The sequence below is a fragment of the Staurois parvus genome, unplaced genomic scaffold (genome assembly GCF_062004578.1).
Source record: "Staurois parvus isolate SC_StPar_1 unplaced genomic scaffold, SC_StPar_1.0 ptg000198l, whole genome shotgun sequence".
NCBI classification, from domain to species: Eukaryota; Metazoa; Chordata; class Amphibia; order Anura; family Ranidae; genus Staurois; species Staurois parvus.
The window spans coordinates 16503748-16516541 of NW_028317994.1; the positions used below are offsets into that span (position 1 = coordinate 16503748).

Consider the following 12794-nt stretch of genomic DNA (forward strand, 5'->3'; position numbering starts at 1 on the left):
GCCTTTTGGCAAACTCCAGGCGGGCTTCCATTTGCATTTTACTGAGGAGTGGCATCTATCTGGACACTCTACCATACAGGCCTGATTGGTGAGTGCTGCAGAGATGGTTGTTCTTCTGGAAAGTTCTCCTCTCTCCACAGAGAAACGCTGGAGCTCTTTCAGAGTGACCATCGGGTGCTTGGTTGCCTCCCTGGGTAAAGCCCTTCTCCCTCGATTGCTCATTTTGGCCGGGCGGCCCGCTCTAGGAAGATTCCTGGTGGTTCCAAACTTCTTCCATTTGCAGATGATGGAGGCCACTGTGCTCATTGGGACCTTCAATGCTGCAGAAATTTTTCTGTACCCTTCCCCAGATCTGTGCCTTGATACAATCCTGTCTCGGAGGTCTACGGACAATTCCTTGGACTTCATGGCTTGGTTTATGATCTGACATGCACTGTTAACTGTGGGACCTTATATAAACAGGTTTATGTCTTTCGCAATCAGGTCCAATCAACTGTATTTCCCACAGATGGACTCCAATCAAGTTGTGGAAACATCTCAAAAGATGATCAGTGGGAACAGGATGCACCAGAGCTCAGTTTTGGGTGTCATGGCAAAGGCTGTGAATACTTATGTACATGTGTTTCTTTTACGTTTTTTATCTTTAATAAATTGCAAAGATTTCAAAACAAACTTCTTTCACATTGTCATTATGGGGTATTGTTTGTAGAATGTTAAGGGAAAAAAATTTATTTAATCCATTTTAGAATAAGGCTGCAACATAACAAAATGTGGTAAAAGTAAAGCGCTGTGAATACTTCCTGGATGCACTGTATTTATATGTATATATAGGAGATATATATCTCTATATATATATCTGAACAATAAAGGTCCATAAAAAGTCTTTTTACAACAGGCTGTAAGGAGGTAGAGAATATGTAAATATTTTATTGTCTACAGTTTGGGTACAGGTGCACATTAGGGCAAGGGCAGCATTGGCCTATGGCACAACATATGCTAAGAGGTTACATTTACCAAGATGATTACTTCCGTAAACAAACTTACATCACCCAGTTTACCAAAAAAGTAGACTGAGTTTTAGGAAAAGACAGCTTTTAAGGCAGTTAAAGTAAAACTGAAGGCAAAACATGTTTAATTTTTGGATATAGTGGAGAGGGATTAAAACACCTGTCAGGTTTTTACTGCTGTCTGTGTCCCCTTTAAGGTGATTCACCCTCTCTATTTGCCCTGTTTACCATTATCACAGAGAGTGAAAGTAAAGGAATAGAGGGGGAATCTTCTAATGGGGACAATAGTTCTGTTTGCCTTGATGACAAAGTTTTAACTGTAGTTCTAAGGTTACATTCAGGCAGTACAAAATGCAAAATCCAGTTCCAACTAAATGCATTTCAATTCATTGGCAATGTCAATAAAACATTACATTGAAATGTACATTTTGAATTTGTTTCAGCAATTTGCACTGCTCAATAAATAAGTAATTTAAGATTGAATAACAGACACCCTTACTTTCTCTCGGCAGCACTGCGATACTGATTCCTGGATCACTGAGCTTGATGAAAGCAGGATTTCCTGTCTTACGATCTTCTTCTCTGATCAGCAGAATGTTCTTTAAACAAACATTGCCATGTACTAGATTTCGTTCCTCCTAAGTAACAAAAATGTGAAATAAAGAGTCAAAAATATATGTAAAAACTGCCAATGCACAGTTTTTACAATACTGAGGAAGAAAGAAAAGTCAGTTAAGCTGGACTTGCCAAGTCTAAAAAAAAGAAGCAAGGCGTGCCATATACACAAGGATCTTTAGGTCGAAAATAAAAACAGGTTTTGAGAGATCAGTTTATGGTTGTCTAAACATATTGCAGCAACCCCCCTCCCTCATTTTGTCTACCAGTATAAAGTTTGGTACACACAGATCAAACTTAGATCTGTGTGTAGCCCTCTGTTCGACAGAAGCCGATCATTAGATTGGCTTCTGTCAATTGGACCCACTGGAAAACCTTCTTCAGGTAGAGCAAACCAAACAGAAGCTGCTTTATGGATTATGCATACAAATTAGCCACAAATGTGAATATTAATACCTATGAGTAATAGAGGAATAAATGTGACTTTAACAAGTCCACTTAAAGCATAATACCAGGCACCCCAATCTGCAGTTTTGTCGTAAAACTGATAATTTAATTTTTAATAGATGCTGGTGGGTTGCATTGCTCTATGGCACTTTGTTATACAAGGACAATTAAGAATTTGTTGCTTAGACTCCGAATACTCAGCAAAGCATATAGCCATAATTGTTTTTCTATAGGATCTCAAATTATTGTTGCTATGCATTAGAAAAAGAAATTATTTTTTAGATATACGGTATTTTTCGCTCCATAAGACGCACCTGACCATAAGACGCGCCTAGGTTTTAGAGGAGAAAAACAAGAAAAAAAATATTCTGAACCAATGGATTGCAGACACAGTACAGGGGATGACCAGAGACTGCGGACATAGTACAGGGGATGACCAGAGACTGCGGACATAGTACAGGGGATGACCAGAGACTGCGGACATAGTACAGGGAATGACCAGAGACTGCGGACATAGTACAGGGAATGACCAGAGACTGCGGACATAGTACAGGGAATGACCAGAGACTGCGCACATAGTACAAGAGATGACCAGAGACTGCGCACATAGTACAGGGAATGACCAGAGACTGCGCACATAGTACAGGGAATGACCAGAGACTGCGCACATAGTACAGGGAATGACCAGAGACTGCGCACATAGTACAGGGAATGACCAGAGACTGCGCACATAGTACAGGGAATGACCAGAGACTGCGCACATAGTACAGGGAATGACCAGAGACTGCGCACATAGTACAGGGAATGACCAGAGACTGCGCACATAGTACAGGGAATGACCAGAGACTGTGCACATAGTACAGGGAATGACCAGAGACTGTGCACATAGTACAGGGAATGACCAGAGACTGCAGACAGTGCAAGGGATGACCAGAGACTGCAGACAGTGCAGGGGATGACCAGAGACTGCAGACAGTAAAGGAGATTACCAGAGACTGCGGAGCTTTGGGGAGGGAGGGGGAACGGGTACCTGAATTTGACAGGTACCCGCTCCCACTTCCGCGGAGCTGTCCTTGCTTCTTCTGCCCACGGCGGCTTCTGTGACAGCCGGGTGCCCACTGCGCATGAGCGAGAAGCGCTGGAGCAAGGAACAGGTAAGGTGCTGCAAGAGAGAAGAGCTGAGCGGCCGGCCCGATATTCTGACATGGTGGCGGCAGAAATACCGGACCGGCCGCTTTACATTCGCTCCATAAGACGCACTGACAGTTTTCCCCCTTTTTTTGGGGGGAAAAAAGTGCGTCTTATGGAGCGAAAAATACGGTACACGTTTTAAACCACAGACAAAGGTCCCTAAGCAAAAGTGATTATGAATTAGCATTTTCTTTTATTACTTGGACAGCGAGCATTATTAGGGATATGTATTTAAATGACCAGAGAGCTATTCAAGGTCAAGTGAGGTCACCTGGTGACCTTGAAATACCAGTTAGCAGGGTGGGGCTTTTCTGTCTATAAACACACTGCTGATAGTGTTTTGGTCCAGTTTTCAAATAGCCTGCTTAATGTCTGATAAAATGCTGGTTCATTTTTGATAAAAAAGTACTTATATAGCGAAGCACAGCAACATTTAGTCCGTAAAACCTTGCCCTTCAATCAAGTGGAATACCAGATGCTTGAGGACACATTATACAAGCGGTTGAGAAGTTTTTTTAGTCACACTAGTATCCTGTTGATATATGCCAACAGATATTTCATAAGGGAAGCAAGGCAGGAAAAGCAATTTACATACAATTTAAGCTATGTGAATTGTACATGTATTCCAACAACTCCCACTCCTAAAAGCACCTACAGTATGCCTAATAAAAAACATCAACTCTTCGTATTTATTTTTGATCAAGACAAGTAGATTGGGACCCTGATTTAGTTTCTTGGACAAGTAGTTTTTTGGAAAGATTTCCACACCCCTGAGCTATTTCAAATGCTGATTAAATCGCGTTCAATGCTGTGGAATCCAATACAGCGTTCTCTACACTGCTTGCCTGCGTGTTCAGGATGGGGAGACGGTCCGCTTTTTTACTACTCCACGTGAGGCCTCTGCCTGGCTTGATTCTCTCCACACTAACCACTAAATTTGGGTCTTGCTTGGACTTCCATGGTTGTCCCTCTATGCGGTTTGCTGTGCTAAGCTTTTTCACTCTAGAGCGGGGTGGTCCCACCATCTTGTTTAAGCCTGCGACTGTCAGGATACCTTTGCACCTGTTATGCCTGTTTCCATGTTGGAACAGCAACCTAAGGATGTGCCCCTGGTTCTCCAGGAGAACTCTCAAGCTCCTTGCTTTTGCTTTGTACAAATACACACTCAAGAACTACTTCTTAGAATTCCATCTGTTTTCCTTACAGTGCCTTACTGCCTTTGTTGTGCTCTGAGTTTTTGCTGCTGGCTTCCTTCCATCTGTCCCTTCAGGGGCAGAGAGGTACTGATATTTTGTGAAGCTACACCCAATTATTCCTACCTCTCATTGGATGTGAAAAGGCCCTATCATGTTATCTGTGCAAGAAGGCTCTACCCCCTGATCTTTTGCAGGGTGTACCATAACGTATTGCAGTGTATGGCACTCCAAATCTTCCTAGAAAAGCGATAAAGTTACTATGTCCTAATCCAGTTATTCCAGCATCTCTGTCACGAAGCGGAGTCTATTCTCAGGAATTGACACCTCTGGCTCACGCCTCATTACATTTTTTTTTGTTCTTGTTGAACTGTTTGGGGACTTAAACATTCCAGTGTTGGGGTTGGAGATGCGGGGTGGGTTATTCAGCCTCTGCTGCTTGGGTGGGGGGTTTCGGGGGAGGGGAGTGTGTTGGGTTTTCTTGTTTTTGGGGAGTGCTTTGGTAGCCTGTCTCACTGGCCTATGCTCTGTGCTTGTATTACGTGCCATCCTGGTCTAGTTCTGTGTGAGTGGATGCCCCCCTAAGTCTAAATCCTATATATCCATATTCTCAGGCCTACGACTATCTCAAGTGACAATCGTCTCCTGGAACGTCCGGGGCTTCAATTAGGCTGTAAAGAGATCACCAGTGTTCCGATTCCCTCAGAAGTTTAGCCCTCAAATTTGTATACTGCAAGAAACTTATTTGCTGGGTTCTAAAATTAGGAGTCTCAAGAGACCCTGGGTGAGTGCACACGATCATGCCACTTACTCTAATTACACCCGTGGGATGAGTAAACTAACTCGGAAGTCTCTTCCCTTTCAGGCCCTTGACATTCAAACTGACCCAGATGGCAGGTTTGTTATAATTCATGCACGCATCTCTGAAAAAGTGATGGTGGTTGTGGTGCTTTATCTGCCTCCCCCAGCATCTGTTCTCAACAGCATTATGCAATCACTGTTACAATATGATACTGATAAAGTGTTGTTACTGAGTGACTTCAATATGGTTGCTTGCCAGGATCTGGATAGATTACATATGGTGACCCGGACTCCTCATGACCTTTAGCAATGGGCCTCCACTTTTGCCCTTACTGATGTTTGGAGGCATCAATACACAACCAATAAAACACTCGTCACTCTCGGTTTCACTTAGCGTTGCATCTCCCTCGGTCTTTTGCTGGGTCAAGGAAGAACAAATTCTTTCCTGTGGAGTATCTGACCATGCTCCTTTGTCCCTGACCCTATCACTTTCTTCACCCCCTGGGTCTAGGGTTTGGTGTCTTTCCAGATTCTGGGCAACGGACGAATGTTTACATTTTACTCTTACAGAGTCCCTTTGTAACTACTGGGTATTGAAAGAAGAATCCTTATCTCCCTCGGTGCTATGGGATTCCTTTAAGGCTTGGATACATAGTTAGTCTGGCTGAAAAAAAAAACAAAAGTCCATCCAGTTCAACCATTTAAAAAAAAAAAAAAAAAAAAGAAACCTGTTATAATCCTACACCCACAGTTAATCCAGAGGAAGGCAAAAAACCTAGCAAAGCATGATTCAATTTGCTCCTGCAGGGGAAAAAATCCCTTCCTGATCCCCCGAGAGGCAAATCGGATATTCCCTGTATCAACTTTACCTATAAATAGTAACCAGTTATATTCTGTGTATCCAAGAAAGAATCCAGGCCTTTTTAAAGCAATCCACTGAGCTGGCCAGAACCAACTGTTGAGGGAGTCTATTCCACATCTCCTACTGTGAAGAAACCTTTCCGTTTTGGAGATCAAATTTCTTTTCCTCCAGACATACAGAGTGCCCCCTTGTCCTCTGTGATGACCTCAATGAGTGAGGTGAATATATCCCTAAGATCTCAGCTCTCCAAAATGAAGCAGGCCACTCACTGGAAGCTCTGGAGGAGGAGGCATCTAGACTGGAGGTGGCGTATGTTGCCACCCCTGACTGTGCCCGGTGCTCAGCCTGGTGTCAGGCCTTACAGCAACTCTCTTACAGAACAAAGCAAAAAAGCCCTGCTCCACTCTGCTCAGAGACTGTTCAAATATGTGGACAAAAATGGGAGGCTGCTTGCCTGGTAAGCTAAAGATTGAACCCCAATGATCCCAATTGGTTCTGTGCGAGATGTAAAGGGTCAGCTGATTTTCCCATTTCCTGGAATTTTTTTTAGAGACCTCTTCCCATCCTGACCTCTATATTTTACTTCATACTATCTCCCTTCCAAGGCTAGCTGCTTTGGACAGGGAAGGTTTCAAGAAAGATATCTCGCTAAAGTAAGTTGAGAAGGAGATTCGGAGCTTGCAGGGTAGCAAAACTCTGGGGGCGGATGGTCTCCCGACCAAATTTTACTCCCAATACTATAATAATAGAATTGTTGGCTCCTAGGCTCCATTCTCTGATTTCTCCTCTCTCGAGTCACTTCCTGAAACTATAGAGGAGGCAATTATTGTCTTAATTCCCAAACCTGGCAAGGAAGATTTGTGGAGTGTACGACTAATAGTTGTCCTTTGAACAGATTCTCCCAACTTATCTGTGGATCTCTGCAGCTCCTCCAGAGTTACCATGGGCCTCTTGGCTGCATCTCTGATTAATGCTTTCCTTGCCCAGCCTGTCAATTTAGGTGGATGGTCATGTCTTGGTAGGTTTGCAGTTGTGCCATACTCTTTCCATTTTCGGATGATTGATTGAACAGTGCTCCGTGAGATGTTCAAAGCTTGGGATATTTTTTTATAGCCTAACCCTGCTTTAAACTTCTCCACAACTTTATCCCTGACCTGTCTGTTATGTTCCTTGGCCTTCATGGTGCTGTTAGTTCACCGATGTTCTCTAACAAACCTCTGAGGGCTTCACAGAGCAGCTGTATTTATACCGATATTAAATTACACACAGGTGGACCCCATTTACTAGTTAGATGACTTCTGAAGGCAATCTGTTCGACTAGATTTTAGTTAGCGTAAAGGGGGCTGACAACAAATGCACACCACACTTTTCAGATATTTATTTGTAAAACATTTTGAAAACCATTTATCATTTACCTTCCACTTCACAATTATGTGCCACTTTGTGTTGGTCTATCACATAAAATCCCAATAAAATATATTTACGTTCTTGTACCATGACAAAATGTGGAAAATTTCAAGGGGTATGAATACCTTTTCAAGGATCTGTATCTCCTTATTGAATGTTGACGCAAAAATATTTGCTAAGATACTAGCCAGTCGCCTTTCCAAGGTGATTGAGGACCTCATTGGCGTCGACCAAACGGGGTTCATGCCGGGCAAGGGAACAGACATTAATATCAGACACCTTTTCCTGAACCTTTCTATACCCCATGTTAATACTGGTACCAGAGTTATTGCCACTTTGCATGTCGCAAGGAATTTGATTTGGTAGAGTGGGTCTATCTTTGGGAGGTCCTCAGCTGCTTTGGCCCAAAATTTCTTCATTGGCTTTAGTTATTATATAGAGCCCCTAGGGCGCAGGTCCACACCAATGACAGAGTTTCTGAGCCCTTTTCACTTCATTGCGGTATACGCAGGGCTACCCACTGTCCCCCAGCCTCTTTGCCCTGGCTCTGGAACCCCTGGCTATATTGATCAGGAAGTCTTCAAAAGTCCAGGTCTGCGAGTGGGGGCTCTGGAAGAAAAACGATCCCTTTATGCTGATGATGCCCTGGTATACCTCAATGACACGGGCCCATTGCTGCAGGCTGCACTGTGGATTTTTGACAACTGTGGGTCCTTCTCTGGCATCAGAATTAGCTGGTCTAAGTCACTTCTCTTTACTCTTGACGTACGTACTTCTGAGCTGGCGAGCCCCTCACCATTGCGTTGGGTTGACTAATTTAGGTATCTTGGGGTTCAAGTGACTAAGGAACTGTCTGGCTATCTGGACCGAAATCTTTTACCTCTACTTTCGTCCCTCAAAGCACAATGTATTGCCTGGGCTGGCCTCCCGCTGCATCTCCTGGGTCGTATCAACCTTATCAAAATGAAGTACTTACCTAAATGTAACTATATTTTCCAAAACGGTCCTACCTGGGTCCCTTCTTTTTTTAGTTATCTTGATAAATGTGTGAGCTCCTTTATTTGGAATGGCTCCCTCCCCCATTTGGCAAAATCTACCCTTTGGCTTTCTTTGGCTGGGGGGACTGGCCTTACCAAATTTTCAAGTATACTTTTGGGTGGCAGTCCTAGTCTGTTTACTGGTGGCTTGTGAGCTCTAAATCTAATGCTTGGTAGTAGTATGCTTGGATGAGGCGTTTGTGGGATATGTGTCTGATTTACGTAATTTTATATATATAGAGGGCTGGACCAGTGATCTCCAGCCCAGCCGCTCTGGGTAAACCCCTCTCTTTCCCATTTCCGTACTATTCCAGACCCCAAAAATTGGGCGAGGTATGGTATTAAAACTTAGGTTGATATTATGCCCTGGGGGCATGTCTATCTGCCTGGGAGGCCCTAGTGGATGTGGCTTTGCTGATGAATAAACTTACCTATAGTAATAGTGGTTGCCCTTGGAAGTATGATAAGGTATGGGCTCCATGGACATCTGACCAGTGATTCTCCCCCCCTCCCCCTATTCTTCAGTTGTCTTCTCTCACCCCCCGCCCCTCTTTTTTTCCCTTCCCTTATACCTCATTACCCACATCTCTTTGTCCTCTCCCGGCTTACCTTATCTTTTCTTTTCCCAATAATATGGCGGTACCCCTACCCTCCTGCTCTATCACCTCATATTTTGCCCTGCCTATGTGGCACGGTTCCAAAAGGCCGTAGAAGGTCTGCTGTATTTTTTACCTTGATTGTGCTTGTGAAATGCTGCATATGGCCTATGTTTATTATTTGTCTGTCCATTCATTGTATTGCATAGTATAGTTGGACTGTCCTGTTTGTTGCCACCCATCCAGTGACTATTTATGGCATTGTACCATGTTGTCTTGTCTATGAATGCTGTACTGAGAGTTTGAATTTAATAAAGCACTCCTTTTTTGTTAAAAAATAAATAAAATAAAAAAAAATCACTTTCCATGTATGCTGCTCTTTGATGTTTAAAAGTTTTGGTTTCTTGCAGAATCAACTGGTCCTCTGAACAATGGCCCTGAAATCCAGTTTAAGGGTGGCTCCTTTCTCTTGAAAGGTTCCAATACAGCCACCCATGTATGTGTGCTAGTAAGCTGTGTGTGCCTCCACAAACACTGCTGGAGACAGTATTGTATCTTATGATCTTGTATTTGACAGGAAATTAAGGGAAGCTGTTATGGATAGCAAGATCTAATAGGAAACTTGTAAAATACTCACTAGAAAATGCATAGCCCATGCCAGCTGTTTTGAAACTTCCAATTTCCACATAATATTAACTGTGTTTTTCTTCTTCTTCAAGTAGATATCCAGTGACCCAAACTTTGCATATTCCTGAACTAGAATACCTAAGAACAGAATAAAGTTTTGAAAATTTACAACAACCAACACAACCAATATTTGCCTATTTTATATTCATGTAAAAAATGTATGTATGTAGTGTAGAAATGGGCCAATGCACACATTTATAGGGATACTGGTCCAAGTGCAATCCCTGAAGAAGGTACAGTATGAGGAATATCAGTCAGGCACCAGGTGCGCTCAGCAGGACTTGCAAGAGGAGTTTCTATCATGATATTTATTGCGGCCAACAGCCTGTCTTTCTCAAGGCAAATGTAACAAAGGCACACAGAAATGTAAATTCCTACAAACCCAGCCACTAGCAACCCTCCCCCTTGATTACATTACCAAAGTGAAAAAAAGTATATAAAAAATAATTTTCAGAAAAAAAATGCAATCAACCAAAGATACCATGTAAAAGGAGCATACAGAGCACAATTCAATGTAATCAGATAACAGGGAAAAATGCTAGAACTTAAACGTTAACAAAAAAGAATAGACAGCAATGAAGGGGAAAGGGGAGGAAAGCACCAATACATTTCCTGAAATAAAGAAGTGCCAAAACAGTCAGATAGTCATGGGGAGAAATAACACATAAAAAGCAGGTGGGCAGCAATAAACACAAAGTTGGAAATTTCTCCTGTTGTCCCACTGATCGCCTGATTGAATATTTACTCTATATACATATACACAGTGTATATTATTATTATTATACATGATTAATATAGCTCCAACATACACAAACACACACACACACACACATATATATATACAGTTGCAAGAAAAAGTATGTGAACCCCTTGGGATTATGTGGCGTTTTGCATGAATTGGGCATAAAATGTGCTCTGAACATCATCTAAGTCACAACAATAGAAGAACACAGTCTGCTGAACATAATACTACACAAACATTAGATGTCGCCATGGTTTATTTGCACATAACATGTAAACATTCACAGTGCAGGGAGGAAAAAGTATGTGAGGCCCTAGCTTAATGACTTCTTCCAGGGCTAATTGGAGCCAGGAGTGAGCCAACCTTGACTCCAATCAGTGTGATGATATTGAATGTGTTGCTGACAGCTGTCCTGCCCTTAAAAAACACACCTGTTTTGGGTTTACTGGTTTCAAGAAGCACTGTCTGATGTGAACCATGCCTCACAGAAAAGAGCTCTCAGAAGACCTATGATCAAGAATTGTTGACTTGCATGAAGCTGGAAAGGGTTACAAAAGTATCTCCAAAAGCCTTGATGTTCATGTGTCCGCGGTAAGACAGACTGTCTACAAATGGAGAAAGTTTAGCACTGTTGCTACTCTCCCTAGGCGTGGTCGTCCTGTAAAAATGACTGCAAGAGCACAGCGCAGAATGCTGCATGAGGTAAAGAAGAATCCCAGAGTGTCAGCTAAAGACCTACAGAAATTTCTGGCACATGCTGACATTTTTGTTGACACATCTACAATAAGGAAAACATTAAACAAGAATGGAGTACATGGGAGGACACCACGGAGGAAGCCATTGCTGTACAAAAAGAATGTTGCAGCACATTTGAAGTTTGCAAAAGAGCACCTGGATGTTCCACAGCACTACTGGCAAAATATACTGTGGACAGATGAAACCAAGATTGAGTTGTTTGGGAAGAGCACACAACACTATGTGTGGAGAAAAAAAGGCACAGCACACCAACATCAAAACCTCATCCCCACTGTAAAACATGGCGGATGGAACATCATGGTTTGGGGCTGCTTTGCTGCCTCAGGGCCTGGACGGATTGTTGTCATTGATGGGAAAATGAATTCCAGAGTTTATCAAGACATTTTGCAGGAAAACGTACGACCATCTGTCCTCCAACTGAAGCTCCACAGAGGATGGGTGATGCAACAGGACAATGACCCAAAGCATACAAGTAATTCAACAAAACAATGGCTGAAACAGCACAGAATACGCCTTCTGGAGTGGCCCAGTCAGAGTCCTGACCTCAACCTGATTGAAATGCTGTGGCATGACCTTAAGAGAGCGATTCACACCAGACATCCCAAGAATATTGCTACACTGAAACAGTTTTGTGAAGAGGAGTGGTCCAAAATTACTCCCGATCGTTGTGCAGGTCTGATCTGCAACTACAGGAAACGTTCGGTTGAGGTTATTGCTACCAAAGGAGGGTCAACCAGTTATTAAGTCCAAAGGTTCACATACTATTTCCTCCCTGCACTTTGAATGTTTACATGTTATGTGCAATTAAACCATGGCAACATCTAACGTTTGTGTAGTATTATGTTCAGCAGACTGTGTTCTTCTATTGTTGTAACTTAGATGACGTTCAGAGCACATTTTATGCCCAATTCATGCAAAACTCCACGTAATCCCAAGGGGTTCACATACTTTTTCTTGCAACTGTATATATATATATATATATATATACACACACACACACACACTCCTTTTGTTAAGTAATTTATTCAATATCTCAATGAACACAAGAACAATTTCCAAAATTTTGACAAAAAACGGAGTTTCATAGAACATTTGTTTAGCTCATTACATGAAAGTAAGGTCAATAATATAACAGACTACAAAATCTTCAGTTTTACTCAAATTAGTTGATGAAAAAAGAAAATATGCCACAACAAAACTTCTACATCTAGTATTTTGTATGACCTCCATGATTTGTAATGACAGTACCGAGACTTCTAGGCATGGAATGAACATGTTGGCGACATATTGCAACGTCTATCTTTTTCCATTTTTTAAGAAAGCCATCTTTTAGAGCCTTGATGCTGGATGGAGAGTGATGCTCAACTTGTCTCTTTAGAATTCCCCATAGGTGTTCGATTGGGTTCAGATCAGGAGACATACTTCGACACCGAATCATTTTCACCCTGTTCTC

General features: G+C 42.3%; 1 protein-coding gene across 1 annotated transcript in view; it reads right to left on the bottom strand.

Annotated features, from left to right (window-relative positions):
- JAK2 (Janus kinase 2) overlaps positions 1-12794 on the bottom strand; it is a 93855-nt gene that overhangs the window by 38236 nt on the left and 42825 nt on the right. The window contains exons 10-11 of the mRNA XM_089678142.1: positions 9794-9921; positions 1507-1645 (exon numbers count right to left, since the gene is read on the bottom strand). Of these exons, the coding sequence (XP_089534268.1) occupies positions 1507-1645; positions 9794-9921 (267 nt within the window). The remainder of the gene's footprint in view (positions 1-1506; positions 1646-9793; positions 9922-12794) is intronic.